Below are 14,370 nucleotides of genomic sequence, written 5' to 3'. Positions count from 1 at the left end.
CCCCCTCAAACTACTGGGTGCGTATTTCCTTGACATCCCTGCTAGGAGCCACTGGGAGGCTGCTTGATGATGGCAGGCTGGGCATCTCTTCTTTTCCCCCCCTTTCCTTGCCACCTCCTCCCCACAGGAGCAGTAATGGAAAAGTGACTTGCTGCAGAGATAATGCTGGGTTTGAAATGAGTTTCTGACTAGCTGAGCCAGCACCCGTGTGAGCTGTGGCTGATTAGCTCCAAGCATCCAGGTCCCAATCACTCACAACTGAGCCCGGCAATCACACCAGCCTCTGCAAGGCAAAGACAGGGTGGAGGCAGCATCCCTGAAAAGGATCTCAAGGCAAAGGGAAAATCCTACTCACGTTTGTGGTTTTCGTTTCTGTGGACAGGAGAAGAGCGGGTCTCCTGCTCACGAGCTTCATCACCCTCTTCGCTGGCAAGGTGAGTGTGAGCATAGTGGTAGCTCAGCCCAGGCCTGTTCTTGTAACGCTTGCCACAGACTGGGAAGAGAGAAGATACGAGGGAGGGGAAGAAAGAATGGAAACATCAGTGTGATCTACAACCACAGCAGCATCCTGTCAAAGAGTGCTCCCTTTTCCCCTGAGAACAGCACCACACAAACCATGCACCTGCCCAAAACTCTTCCAGTTGGCACTGGTGAAAGGTGACAGAGGGCAGCCCTGCGGCCGCAGGTCTCTGAACAAGCTTTCTTCCCACCACGCTGTCAGCAGTTCTTCCTACAGGCCTAGGCAAATACACATTCAGTCCCTGCAGCTCATACAGCCCTAATCCTCTCTGCTAAAGATTACTAACAAGATTGTGCATAAAATTAAATGAAATGCCAGTTCCGATATTGGTGCTGCACAATGCACAGCAATGAGAACAGGACTGAGAAGAAAGGGCAATATTTTCTTCATTACTGGTCATAGAAAAAGGAAAAAGGTCATAGAAAAAAGGAAAGTTTTATTTTTTTTAAGACTTTCTATAAAAGGTTAATAAATAGCTTTATTTGCAGATTCCTAGTCAAGACGAGGAGATGAAAAACATCCAGTTTCTTGCTAAAAGAACGTGTGATAGTGTTACTCATTTGCCCAGGTAAACTTCATGTTCAGCATCCCAATAAATAGTACAATGTGTGACAGAGAATCCTACTTCTGAACTTTTGTTTATTTTAGTACTAAGTCAACAGATATTAATGACAGGAGCAAACAACTCAGAATGATGAAAGGTCTACATTTTCACAGGGAGCTCACCGCAAGGGCAAACTTCGTAATGGGATTCATTACATACAAATTGAGTTTCTATAAAGTTTTTAATTCATGTTATTGTCTCTAAAAGTTATCACTTTTCATCTTCAAAGCATTCCCTGAATGTCCATTTTCTTTTACACAGCTATTTAGCCTACCAAATACAACTATTGCCATTTTACAAGATTAGTGCCTTTCCTGCAAGTTTTCCCAGCCACATTTTCCGTCACTTTATTACTTTCATTAACCTCAAGGATTTCACTCAGGAATAAATACCATGTGCAGTAGTCTGTCCTGCATAACTTTCTTAAAAGGGCAAAGGCGGTGGTGCCAGAAGAGAGAACAGAACCCTGTCTTGTTTTCAGACACCCTGAAAAAAATCTCCAAGGCGAAAGTCACCATTCACTCCTAAAAACTTCACTCAGCCCCAATACGGAAAATGTATCCTGCAAAATATATAGCTACTTACTTCCCATTCCTCAGACACCTGACTCTGGGAATGTCATAAGGCTCCATAAATATATTTTAAAGAAATACATATTTAAAAAAAGACCCACCCCAATTATTCATTTACATATAAATAAAACTTCCATTATTATACCTTTCTGCTACTACTTACAAAAAGCCAACTGATGTTCCACATTCTGGAACAGATTATAGAAAATTGTAAATCAAAACAATAACATATTTCATTCTCAATCTCTTCTAGCTGATTTGCAATCTCCCTCAAGGAAAATACTTTGCCTTATTAGAATCATGTAAAACAACATCATGATATGTTGCATGAGTGATCTGGAATATAAGACACTTTTATCCCACTTTTCTTCATTCTGCAAGGTGATGATCACACAGTCATCACAACAGGACAGAAGTTTTTTCAAATGCAGTGTGTCCTTAGCCACATGTTTTTAAAGTCTTTGAATGCCCTTGATTTAGATTTGAAAACTCCTGCAGAAGGGAGTAGGGAATGTTGAGGAGACATAAAATACTCATATATATATGTACATCCATTCTTTGAAGCACGTGCCCTCATTTCATGGGTAAACCTAACTCTATTGCCAAGTATTTTGAACCACTAGGCTGCTGTTAGACGCATGTTCTCCACAAAACATCAGTTCACTCTCACTTCTACTACCATTCATGTTTTCTAATGCATTCTGGACGGGGAGACTAGTCCTCCTTCTCTGTGGTCCTACAGGACAAAGGACAAGCAGTGTAACAGATGCTGACCAAGAGTCAAAACAAGATGATATCCCCAGTTCTGTATGACTTTGTCTCCACTTTTTGAATAGTAAAAAAAGCATAACACTAAAATAATGATCAAACCAGAGAGAGCTACAAAATATTCACTGCTCAACTTATTACAGAATGGTAACCCTCTCCAAGTAGACAAATGTTGCAGCATTCCTTAGAATGGAGAGATTTACATTTCTAGTAGATTGAGCATCATACTAAGTATCCTACTCTATCCCCCTTACTTTTGTGTGTTTGAAGATGAGTGTTAAAATATCATTCAACTGCTATGAATTACCAATACTGCTCAAACACTTCTGTCAAATTATTTCCAGAACATATATTTTCAGGTGATCAGCGTTGTACTGACAAACAAGGAGCTACTTGGAGTTAAATATCTGAGTGATACATACAATCCAACTCTATCTTGCTCTCACATAGCTTGATCTTGTGTTAATGCTAACACAACTGCAAAGTCAGATAAGCTCTAACACCCAGTCCCATTTACCTATTAAAGGAAGTTTAAATTTCAAACCCAAAATATTTCTAGAAGCTCCTCCAGACTAAATTACATTAAACTCTACTTGAAAATATACCCACAATTCTAGCTCTGCTGTTGTTACATTACAAAAGCACCATGTCCTCAAATACAGGTCTCATGCATCTTTGCCTCTCAATGCACAAAAGGAAATTTACATTCCCTGCAGGAAGTCCCCAAACTGTGGCCTTGACTCTATTCATTACAGGATCCTGCAGGGATTTTAGCTGCAGAGTGTAGGATGACACAGACCAGCTGGGTCTGCAGACTTGCCCTTCTCCAGCAAAAATTACCAGCTCACCAGGAAATAACAGCAAGCATGGATATAAACTGAGCTGGTAGTGATACTGCAGCTGAGCCATTCACACTGCCAAGAGTCTTTCAGGTGGCCTTCAAGAATGACAGCAATTTGAGATATGCCTAGCTAAAAATGAATTTGGGGGACTTTACAACCAGAGTTGAAGTAAAGGAAGTCTGTTTACACCGTTCTAGCAGATCCTTTGTAGGACCAAAGACTTGCAGTTCCAGCACCTTTTTTTCTTGGTGTCTAGACTTTTCCATATTTCAAACTCGTGTTCTGTCATGGAAAAATTCCAAAGCAATGCCATGAAATGAAACTGTAGAGATTTCCTATCCCTCAAGCAAATTAGCCTTTTGCAGGGGGGGAAAGGGTGTAATGATATTAGTTAGGCAAAAGAACCATTGGCTTCAGTAAGACTTTGCTAGAATGAAAGCTAAGTCAGAACTTCATGATTTCTCCAACAGACTAAATCTTCCTGAATTCAGCCTAGTCTCTTATTTTCCAGATAAGAGCACATTTTATTAATCTACCATATCTCTGTACTAAGAAGTAGTTTCTATAAAAGGGTGATCATTAATAAACATTTAGCTCTTACATAACTCTTCCCACTGCAAGACTGGTTTTTCAAACATTAATTAATCTTCCTCCACATTCCTGAGTGGGAAATACTATTCTCGTTTCACTTCTGAAAAAAGAGAACCAGAGAGGGGATAAGTGAGTTGCCCACACAGTGATCTTTTGTCATTATCAGGACTGGAATTCATGAGTTCCAGCATCCACACCAGTGCTTACACCACATCTTTCTCATTCTCTGAGCTGACAAAAGCATAATGAGAACTGGTTCTCCCAGTCTGAAATGTGTGCTGCTCATTAGTTCTTAACGCTATGCAGCTCATACATAGCAAGTGAGACGGCCTTTCATAAACTTTGCTAGGTGGCCTTGCCTTTCTTTCAGCAGCTTTGACTTTTTTATCTTTAATTTTCCTTGCTGGATAGGCTCATCATCCTTGCATGTGGTAGATTTCATCCCGAATCTCAAGAATGGGAAGTTGACTTGATCTTTAATTAGGTAGACAAACCCAATGAAAACAGCAGGAGTTTGTAGAACATAACCCACTCCAATTCCTCCTGCATTCAAAGGATATTTTTGTGCTATAACCTAATGTGAATGCTCTTTTAGGAACAAGCTAGGTAAGTAAGCAGTAATACAGCAGTGCAGTTCAAATGCCACAAATGGGGAAGAGGGAGAAGCCACCAGACACTCTCTGGTGATGAACCTTACTTGCCTTCCAATTTGAAGTCTGAAATGAAGATGTTCCACAACTGCGTTACGGATGGGGAAACATAATTTGCAGACGGTATAATCAGAAGCATTGAGTGTTTAATAAAAGAGAGTTCTTTTCTAAGTTCCAGCCTGTAACAGCCTGCAACTCTTGGGATAAGCAAATTTTCACTCTGTTTACATTTCCCGATGAGTAAAATTAATGTAAAATACTTCCTCTGCTTTAAAAGAGGATTTGAATTCTATGACTTAAAAGACTTCCTTGTCAAATATCTAATGGCTGTGTTGCTGTCATTTTGAAATTGTTACACATTTGGTCCTTGGCAGCCTGTGAGCTATGTTCCAGCCAACTCTCTACATATATTTTGCACAATCTGTCACCAGTATGAGACAGAAGGAAACAATCCATGTTTTCAGTGGAAACAGGAAATTGGGGGAGTACATGCTGCTTTTTTTTGTCACTGAATCTTGCCCCCTTCATTGTCTTTCTTTGCTTTTCTCCTTTTCCCCTTGTTCTTTCTTATCAGCTGGGGTGTGTCAAATGCTAAATCTTGAGTTAACTGCTGGCAGGCAGTCATTCCTCAAAGTTATCTTCCTGTCCTACCATTTGCTCCTCTCCAAAAAAAAGAAAAAAAAAACATTCAAAACATTCCTTGTTTTGCATTGGTTTGGTAATACAATCTCCCCTGTTACAGTTATGTCCACACTCTGGGACATCTAGAGATCTCAAACACCAGCAATGTCTTTTGACCTCCACTGACAGAAAGGCATTCCATTTGCTCCTCTTTGCTCAGTACTGTCATGCTATATGTCTCTAGTATTAGAGCAGCTCTTTAGTAACTCATTTCATAGGGGATTTTCTCTTGGTAGGAAATAGTCCTTGTTTCAGTGCCCCCAGAAGACAAATCCCAGAATCTACCTGCTGTATTAAGATCACAGCAACACTGAACCCCTGTGCACAACATGCACATGTCAATGATACATCTGTGCACATTTCAATAAATGGATTGCTACCGGGAGGAAAGGAGAAAGCAGGTATCCTATATGAGAAGAAAATGTGTGACTATCAGAGTCAACTCTGTTCCCCTCTTACCATATGCTCTACTCCAAACTTGTGTTATTCAGTATTTAAAATTTTTACAAAATTAAATGTCCTTGCCTCTCTAATCTTGTCTTTTCTACCAATAATGTAGTAAATGGATGGCAAGTATAGAAGCTATGGTCAGAGAGTTGTTTGTTTGGTTCGTCTGAACAATCATCTTACTCTAGATCTTATTGCTTAACTACTTAGGGATTCACTAGAAAGGATAATACCAGGAAATGATTTAGGGCTTAAACTGCTAATAGTTTAAAGGAAAGCTGAAGTCACGATGGAGATTTATGAGAAGCATGTAGAAATATAATGCTATAATCAAAGCATTTTCAAATCAGCTTGTAGTTGTGATATTTAACCAAAGGTCTGTCTTAAGAAGCAGCAGTTAACATCATTCATTCATAGCATCTGTAACAATTAAGACAACAGATAAAAATCAAGCAAATCAGGATTTATCTGCTAGGCCTTTCGTATTCCAGCAAACCTTCCAGAGAATCAATGAGATGTTTGCCAATATGTATGACAGGATCAGGACCATTTCAAGGAGATGACAAAGAGGACAGATGAAGATAGCAAGGAAATTACTAGAGCTGTCACTTTTTGAACAAATACACTAAAATAGTTCCTAAAGAACAGGCCTCAAGGAATTGCATTTGGCAAGTCATGCTAGAACAATATAGCATTTAGTTGGGATTTTCTAAGAAAACCAAGTGAGAGAAATTCACAGTACTCATTGAAATTGGGTGGAATCTGTTCATGTTAAATCACTTAAACTACCTGAAGTCTCCAGCCTTTTGCTGGAAGAACCTACAACATGTTTAGTGGAGAAAGAAAATGGGGAAGAAAAAATTTAACCTCAAAATAAAGAAATTTTCATGAAATTTTTGTGCCCTGCTGGACGATGAACTTACAGAAAAAGCAGGCATATGTTTCAAGCTACAGTGATTTGGATGTAGGGCCAAGCATTTTTAAAAACAAATCCATGTTCTGAATAATTATTAGTAATTCAAAGTCAAGTCCAAAGTGTTCACTTAGGGACCAACACTTATATGATCTGTAGGCACAACACAAGCAGACAGGCACTTAGTGGGATATCCATGGGAAACAGTTTTGTTTTACCTCTAGCTGAAATCAGTGAGAATTAGGAGCCTAACTATTTTTAATCTCCACAAGGCACCTTTCTGCATCTTCAAACACCTGAGAGAGTCCAATCCTTGCCTCTGGTTTTATCATTAATTTGAAGGGTGGAATAGAGAGTGAAAGCATCAAACATGCAGAGAATGGATTGTTGGTGAAAATATTGGAATAATAATAAAAATATATCATATGAGATTCATTAATCAAAGAATTCTTTCAAACAGTAATGTAATTAGTAAACATTAATATGACATCTAGTAAAAACAAATAAAACACAGTGTAAACAGGACAAAGCCACATAATGAGGATACTAAATATGATGGATTTGTATCAGACTGCCTGAGAAGAAACAGGCTGAACAGGGAAGGAACAAGAAGCCATAGCAAATGGTATATTAAATATGAACTCACAGGGTGGACAAGAATGAAAGCTCCTTTGTCACTGAAACATGACACAGCACTGGAGAGGAGCATCTTGCACTGAACAACCTGTTAGGTCAGCCATCTCTGTACCTCACATAGATACATCACAGAGCAAGTTGCACAAATATAATTTCTATAAATAATTGGAAGTTACATGTAAACATATCAATCATTCATCTTCTGAACTGCTTCTATCCTCAGAACAGCACATTCAACTTAGTTCTGGCCACTATTATTAAATAAGACCCTTTGGAGTCTTTTCAGGTAAAAGAAACAAGCTTAGTAAAAGAGCTGAAGAAAACACAGCTGAAATAAGTCCCTGCAACTGTTTACAGAAATAGAAGACATTGCTATCCGTTGAGAACAGTGCAAGGACTGCTAGTCTTGGACTGCAGCAGAGAAACTTTAGACTAAAAAACTAGAGAAACCTGCAAAATTTTTGACAAAAGAGTAGTCTTCTACAAAACACGATAGGATCAGTGTCCTGGGTATGCACAATGTTGCATTAGTCACTGATCCACTAGAGATCATAGGAAGGTTTCAGTCAACTCTCATTTTGCACAAGGAATGGATCTGAATGCGTAGCTTAGCCTCAGAGGGACTACACATAAAGGATATGATCCAAATATAAGTTGCTATGCTAAAAGAGGAGTTTATGTGGGAATAAAACTAAAAGGAGACAAGGACATATTGGTAAAAAGGAACAAAAGAAACAACTTCTTTTACAGACAGGCAAGGGAAAACTTCCATAGATAGAGAGACAGAAAACAAAGTTGGAAGTATGTACATAGTTGTATGTCTCCATGGGAACTTGAGAAGGATGAAAGCAGGCAAATGAGGAGCAACAGCAGCAGAGTTAGTAACTTACAGAGATTCAGCACAAACTACTCTGGCTACAGGAAGTAGACATTTGAAGTTCAGGTAACTGATTGCAACTTTTAAACCAGAACATAAGTTTTTAGATAAAACTTCAGGGAAGATTGTTCTATTTTTAAAAAAACTAGTAAATAATATATGATAAACACTATGAAAATAGTGGAAAGATTTTTAAGAAGACTGCTTGGTAGAAATAATGGTTCCCCAGCTGCATACTTGACAATGACATAACATCAATTCTTATTAGACACATAGGTATTCATACATTCATTTCCTCTGTCCCTCCTATAAAAATCTCATGTCCAGTTTATGACAAACAGTGGTGGTGGTGTGTCTTCCACTGCTCTTGCTTGACATCAGAGGCCTTGCTTTGCTCCTCAAGCCCTACTTTTCACTATCCTTTGAAGCATCTGCTATGTCTCCCAGTCAGATGTTCAAGCTACGTTTGGGACTGATCTCATTCACCTATTGACCCATGTGGCTATATTACCATTACCAGCCTATACCCATCTCACACCAGACTGCCTTGCCACTTTGAATACTGAAGCATTTCTCCCCAGGAAGTTCAAGGCACAACACTATCCAGTGCAACTAACTGAAAATCTGACCAACTAATTTTCTTCTTGGTGACTTGATGAACTGATGTATTTCATGGTTATTCTAGCAACTGTATTGATGCTTTGAATGGTTAAACACTTTATTCTGAACTTCTGATACAGTATATGCTCAATAAAATCAACTAAACTATTTCAGAATACTTCATTCCACAAAACAAGCAACCAACCACCTTTTCTTAAAAACATGGGATGACACAACATTTTGAGCTTTGAAAACCTTCTTCCATGTAGAAATTCCATATTTCCAGTTTTAATATTGGGACCAAGTTTAATATTGGTGTATAGCTGAATGCCTCTTACAAAGAAGGCAAGTCTTTTCAGAAATAACATTGGTATCTTCCAACACAAGGAGCAGTGGCATCATGGTATCACTCTTGTGTCATCTTACTGACACATAGAGTAGTTTTTTCTTATAACCTTTTTATGTTGATGAAATCTGGTGATGTAGTCTTGTTTCCCATAAATATGAATGTGTAAATGTGATAAAAGAGCAAAGTAAATTCTTTACCACAAATCATTTTTGTGCCCATGCAGTTTAATAAGAAAATTAAGCTGTTTTATGCTTTCTTATTTGTGGTCATTTCCAAAACTCAAATATCAGAATACTTCCAGAAAAATCAAATTGGAGGCAAATTAAATAATATACAGAAAAAGTAAACTGTTGACCCATTAAGGCAATTATTTATACCACTAATGTGATTGAGGGAATCATGCTTCCCCAAACAGGAAATGCATTCACTGTTTTTGACCTGCATGTTTCCATATAAAACAAACCTGTCCGCCCAAAACATCTGCACATGGAGTACTGCAAACCAATTTCTAACCTATCACAATTAGATTGAGTTTTATCTATAAAAATATTTAGCAAATATTTTTTTCTAAACAGTTGATTCAAGAAATCCACCCAAGCAGGAAAGAGACCTCAATAATAAGTCAATTATTCATCACTAATTGCATGTAATATTTCTACAGAAAGGTAGCGAAGGCAGGATATTACTTCAGGATGATGGCCTTACAATTGACAGTTCCTTCCTTCTGCTCCACAGTTAGGTAAAAGAGTCCTGCTATCAAATAACCCTTTTCTCAGCTATCTACAATGGAAAAGGAGGAGTCAGTGTGCAAAATCTGGATTTCAAAACTCCTTATGACTCACCTCTATGTTTCCTAAAAATAAAAGTTATCAGCCAAATGAAACAGTAAAGTTTAATACTTCAAAAACCAAAGGGGAAATTTATGCTCCAAAATGTAAGCCAAGACAAAATTCGATTGATGCAACAATGTATGGGATCCTTCAGGCCAGATTGCTGCCTGCTTTGACATCTTTGATGTTTAATCTACTCTGTGCAAATCACTACTATGCATGTTGTGAGTTCTCAGTAAATTCCAAAAGCAATGCAAGAACAGACAATAAAGACTCATTATGTTCAAAAATCCCTGACAAGTGTCCTTGGATTTAGAAGAATGTTCCAGAAAAGAGATAAAGACAGTTAGGCATATACCAGCAGAGAAAACTTGTGGATTTCAGCAAGATGTATACTGGGCTCTCAGAGAAGTCATAGAAGACACATTTCAGTTCTTCTAACACACCAGGACAGCTATTGAACCAGAGCAAAAGTCTTCTGATTCTTCATATCTTAAAGGGCTGTTCCTCCTTGGTCATGTGTTTAGACAGTCCCATCCATGTGAAAGTTTTTCCATTTCTGCTTATTAATTATGCCTGCAAAATATTCACCTTGCTGAAGCGTAATACCCAACACATCCATCACTGTACTGTGCAGTTGCCTGGTCTCACCATACAAGAATATGATTTCATCACATGGAATATAGTTATTTACTGTGCTTGCTCCTTATTTCTTCATGTTTTAAAAAATAAGCAGAAAATACCTCCAAAGATTGACATAGTAATGGTTATTCTTTTAAGGACAATAACATTGTAAGATATACAAATGGTAGAGAAAGGGGGATTCTAATTGTCCTCAAAACCACCAAACAGATTTGGATGACAAGTGAAGATCTCCTGCTGTTCTCCTACTTCTATTAACTTTTGTTATATTATCGTCTTATAGGATATAGATATCTTATAGGATAGAAGATACCTGGTAGCACAAATTATTATTGCATGTACACTCTACAGTAAGCCTTAAGATGGGACACTTCAAAAACTTGGGGGTAGGGTAAGTGCCTTTAACAGAAATTACATACTGAAGCAAGAGAATATCAAAAGAAGAAGGAAAGCTCCAAGGACTAGACTGCAAAAAAACCCAAAACCCTCCCTCACACTAGGACTCTGGTGTCCTCCTTCAGTGTCAGCATTGGGCTCTAGTATCATTTTTTGGCTGGGGTAATGCCTTACTTCACCTGCAGTCCTGCTGCAAGACATCAAGCAGTATGGCCATATTCAAAGGGAATATGTATCAAAACAAAGCATTCCAGATGTTGTTTTTGTCTTAGAAGGGCTTGACTCCTGATGATGCCAGAATACTACTTTCCAAGTGAGGGATAAGAATAAGACCTTCAGAATTTAGCCCAGTGAGACTTTAAAAGGACTGAAGGAAAGAGAATCACCAAATACATCAAGAGATACAAGGCTGAAGTACCTTTGTCGGAGATTTTTGAGTTATGCTTTTGTTTGTAACTATCTGAAACAGAGAAAGAAATAGAGGGTGAATCTTACATGGGGGAAAAGATGACAAAAGGCAGAGAAGCCAGAAAAAGAAAGAGTAAGAAACTATAAGAGATGATTTATTAAAGGGCAAAAGGAATTGGAGTCTTGCCGAAGACTTAATTTTATTTCCTTCATGCAAAAACACCAAGAGCAGCAGCAGCAGCAGGTGGCAAACATGCAAGTCAGAGAGCAGCAGAATATTTTGCTGAAAGGGAAAAGATGAAGCCCTGAGTGCACTGAGCTGATAGGACCAGGCTGGAAGCAGAATCAGCTGTTTGGGTGCTACTTACTGTCACAAACATAGGGTTTGTCATGATCATCCTGGGAGGCAGCATCATTCCGTCTCCTGCCACCTCCAGATCCCCGAGCCTGCAAGGACAAGAGGAATGTTAGCATCATTCCATCACCTCTTAGATCTCCTTGTGCCCCTCACCCTCCTATGAAAAATGTACAATATAAACTAAACAAATCCTCAGCTTCCATACAGGTTTCTCAAAGGTGGTCTTGACCCTTCATCTCCTAAGATATGCACTGTGTTAATGGACCTTGTAATGAAATGGAGAGCCTCTCTGCAGATAGCCCAAACTGTTCATCCATAGCAGTAGGTCACTGCCAGCACATATTCAGTCGAGTATCGTAATACATTCATTTCTGAAGACATTCAAATACCTTACTTAACTGAATATGAATGAATAGATGAACAGATGTTGGAGGATATATACAAACATTGAATCAGCCAGAAAAACAGGCCCCAAATAAAACAGAGGTCAAATTATTTCCTTAAATGTATTTAAATGTATTTAAAGGAGGGTTATTTGTGTTGTTTTATTTTCTAGCTAAAAAGCAATGTTTTGAAATGGCCTTCTGGGGCATAGATAGCCTGGATAATTATAAAATGGAGCTTTGGTCACTTAGTGGAAAAGATTAGGTAACATGGCTACCTGCAATAACAGGAGTTACCCAGAAAGGTCTCTGCAGTTCTATGTTCCTACAATGGACCAAACTGTCAGCTCTGGAATCTAAAAAAGCTCTGTTTCTCCACAGCACAGACTGCTTTGTCATGAGCTCCAGGGGTGAGAGTGGAATTCAGCATCAAAGCTACTTGGTCCTGACCCTTCTCAGCTGAGATACCAACAAGGGGACAGTTCATATCTGTCCAGTAGTGCAGGCTGTGATGTGCAACTGGGAACTGAGCCAAGGCCTTCAGTTCTTTCATGTTCACTAATGTGCAGTTTGTAAATGACAATAATTTTAGACTTGATCTTTGTTTGAGGAAGTGATCACAGGTGGATGGGTAAATAGCCCTTTATTAATTCTGCTAGCTACTCTATTCCTGGATAAAAGCGACATAATTACTTCTGCTGCTTTTCTTAAACTGTTGATGTTACTCACTCTAGACAAAGCTGCCTAACTCAAATCCTGCAAGCCTTTGCATGTGAAAATAAGAAAGGGACAGAGTTTTGTTAAGTAAAGCTGTAAAAGATGTAGAAATTCTGAGAATATTCATGCCCAGACACCAAAGGGTCATAGAAGTTCTCTCCCTCTTCTATGGATTTGTAACAGAACTAGCACTGTTAGAGCTGTGTTCCATCAGACATCTAAGGAGAAGGAACAGTTTTACACTGGCCTGACAAAGTCTGTCAAAATGGGGATTTATTAAAAGTTCACATGTTATTTCCCTGGGATTGCTCAGGTATAACTCAACACAGTTCTGAAGGAAAGGCATGGATTTGCAGCTGTCTGGATGGGGTAAATACTCTTAGGTATGACAAGTATAGCTCTGCCTTCTGCAAAGACCTCTGTGCAGACCAGCACATACATGCAGAGTGAGATTTGTAAGGGTGAACTAAAAAGCAGTTTCACTCTGGAAAAGGCCCCAGCAACAATTGTTTGGTGGAAGCTACTTTACTGACCATATCACATAAAATCAGCTTACTAGTTTGCAGTATTTTCTCTCTGACTGCCAGCTCTGCAAACTCCCTCTGGGCAATGAAATCAATCCCAGGCTAGTTCCTTTCTTTCCTCACTACTGCAAAATGTGCTGCAAGCTGAATATCAGTCCATGGCAGCTCCTGTACAACCCTCAGCTCCTCAGAGAGTCTTCACAGAGACAAGTGATTGGGCCTTAATAAATATTTCTGCTGGTACCTGGATTAGGATCTAATTTCCCTATCCTATCAGCTGCATTGGCTTTTCAGGGCTGCAAAAAAGATATAAAGTCTTCTATTTGTCACTAGTCACTAACTCTGACTCTGTTTACACACTGGGAACATATCTGTTGAGTAAGAAGGTACTATTTTTACATAGGTACCTTTCAGAACAGGACAGTAATTTATGGATTGCTGCTCAGAGTTTCTCTAGTCTTACAGCCAGCTGTTTCCCTTCAAACTGTTCTCGACAGAAACACAGGGTACAGCACTCATGTCATGACCACACGTCAGATACCCTTTTTCATGCAGTGAACACACGGGGAGATTTTTCAAGTCAATGACTTTCAATGGAACTTGGGTTCCTAAATGCCTTTAGTGCCTTTGAAATTGTCCCATGGGATATCCAGCTGACGTGCAGACAGTCTGTACAGGTGCAGCTGCATTCCTCTCATTATCTCCCAGCAAACTATCCTTCCCAGCTCCTACTACACTGTCTCTGTCCAGCAAAGATACTAAAAACCTCCTTCCCTAAATCCACCTCTTCGGCCTTCAGTGTCCTTCCTAATGCCCCCACGATTTCAGGGCTAGCCTTGAGGGGACAGGAAACCAAGCAACTGCCCCAGAGGTACTAAACTGAGTGTCCCATGCTTGCTGTCATCACTCCAGTCTGTTGAATTCAGTCATTTACGGCTGCTGTCATTCTCCTGATGGGATGCAGCAAAGACTACAAGATTTGATGTGTGAGGCCTGGAAGCCATGGCACAAAAGTCTTGAAGCAGCCCTGAAGCAGCCAGAGAGAGTAGCCAGAGGGACAGA

At 39.2% G+C, this 14,370-nt stretch overlaps 1 protein-coding gene across 1 annotated transcript in view; it reads right to left on the bottom strand.

Moving 5' to 3' along the window:
- Positions 1–355: 355 nt before the first annotated feature.
- LOC103811218 (zinc finger protein DPF3) overlaps positions 356–14,370 on the bottom strand; it is a gene marked incomplete at both ends in the record, with an annotated part of 20,073 nt that continues 6,058 nt past the window's right edge. Inside the window, 2 exons of the mRNA XM_009084175.1 lie at positions 356–493; positions 11,695–11,773. Of these exons, the coding sequence (XP_009082423.1) occupies positions 356–493; positions 11,695–11,773 (217 nt within the window). The remainder of the gene's footprint in view (positions 494–11,694; positions 11,774–14,370) is intronic.

Source organism: Acanthisitta chloris, unplaced genomic scaffold (assembly GCF_000695815.1).
Source record: "Acanthisitta chloris isolate BGI_N310 unplaced genomic scaffold, ASM69581v1 scaffold42001, whole genome shotgun sequence".
Taxonomy (NCBI): domain Eukaryota; kingdom Metazoa; phylum Chordata; class Aves; order Passeriformes; family Acanthisittidae; genus Acanthisitta; species Acanthisitta chloris.
The sequence above is the reverse complement of the archived record's forward strand: the minus strand, read 5'-3'. Positions and strand labels throughout refer to the sequence as shown.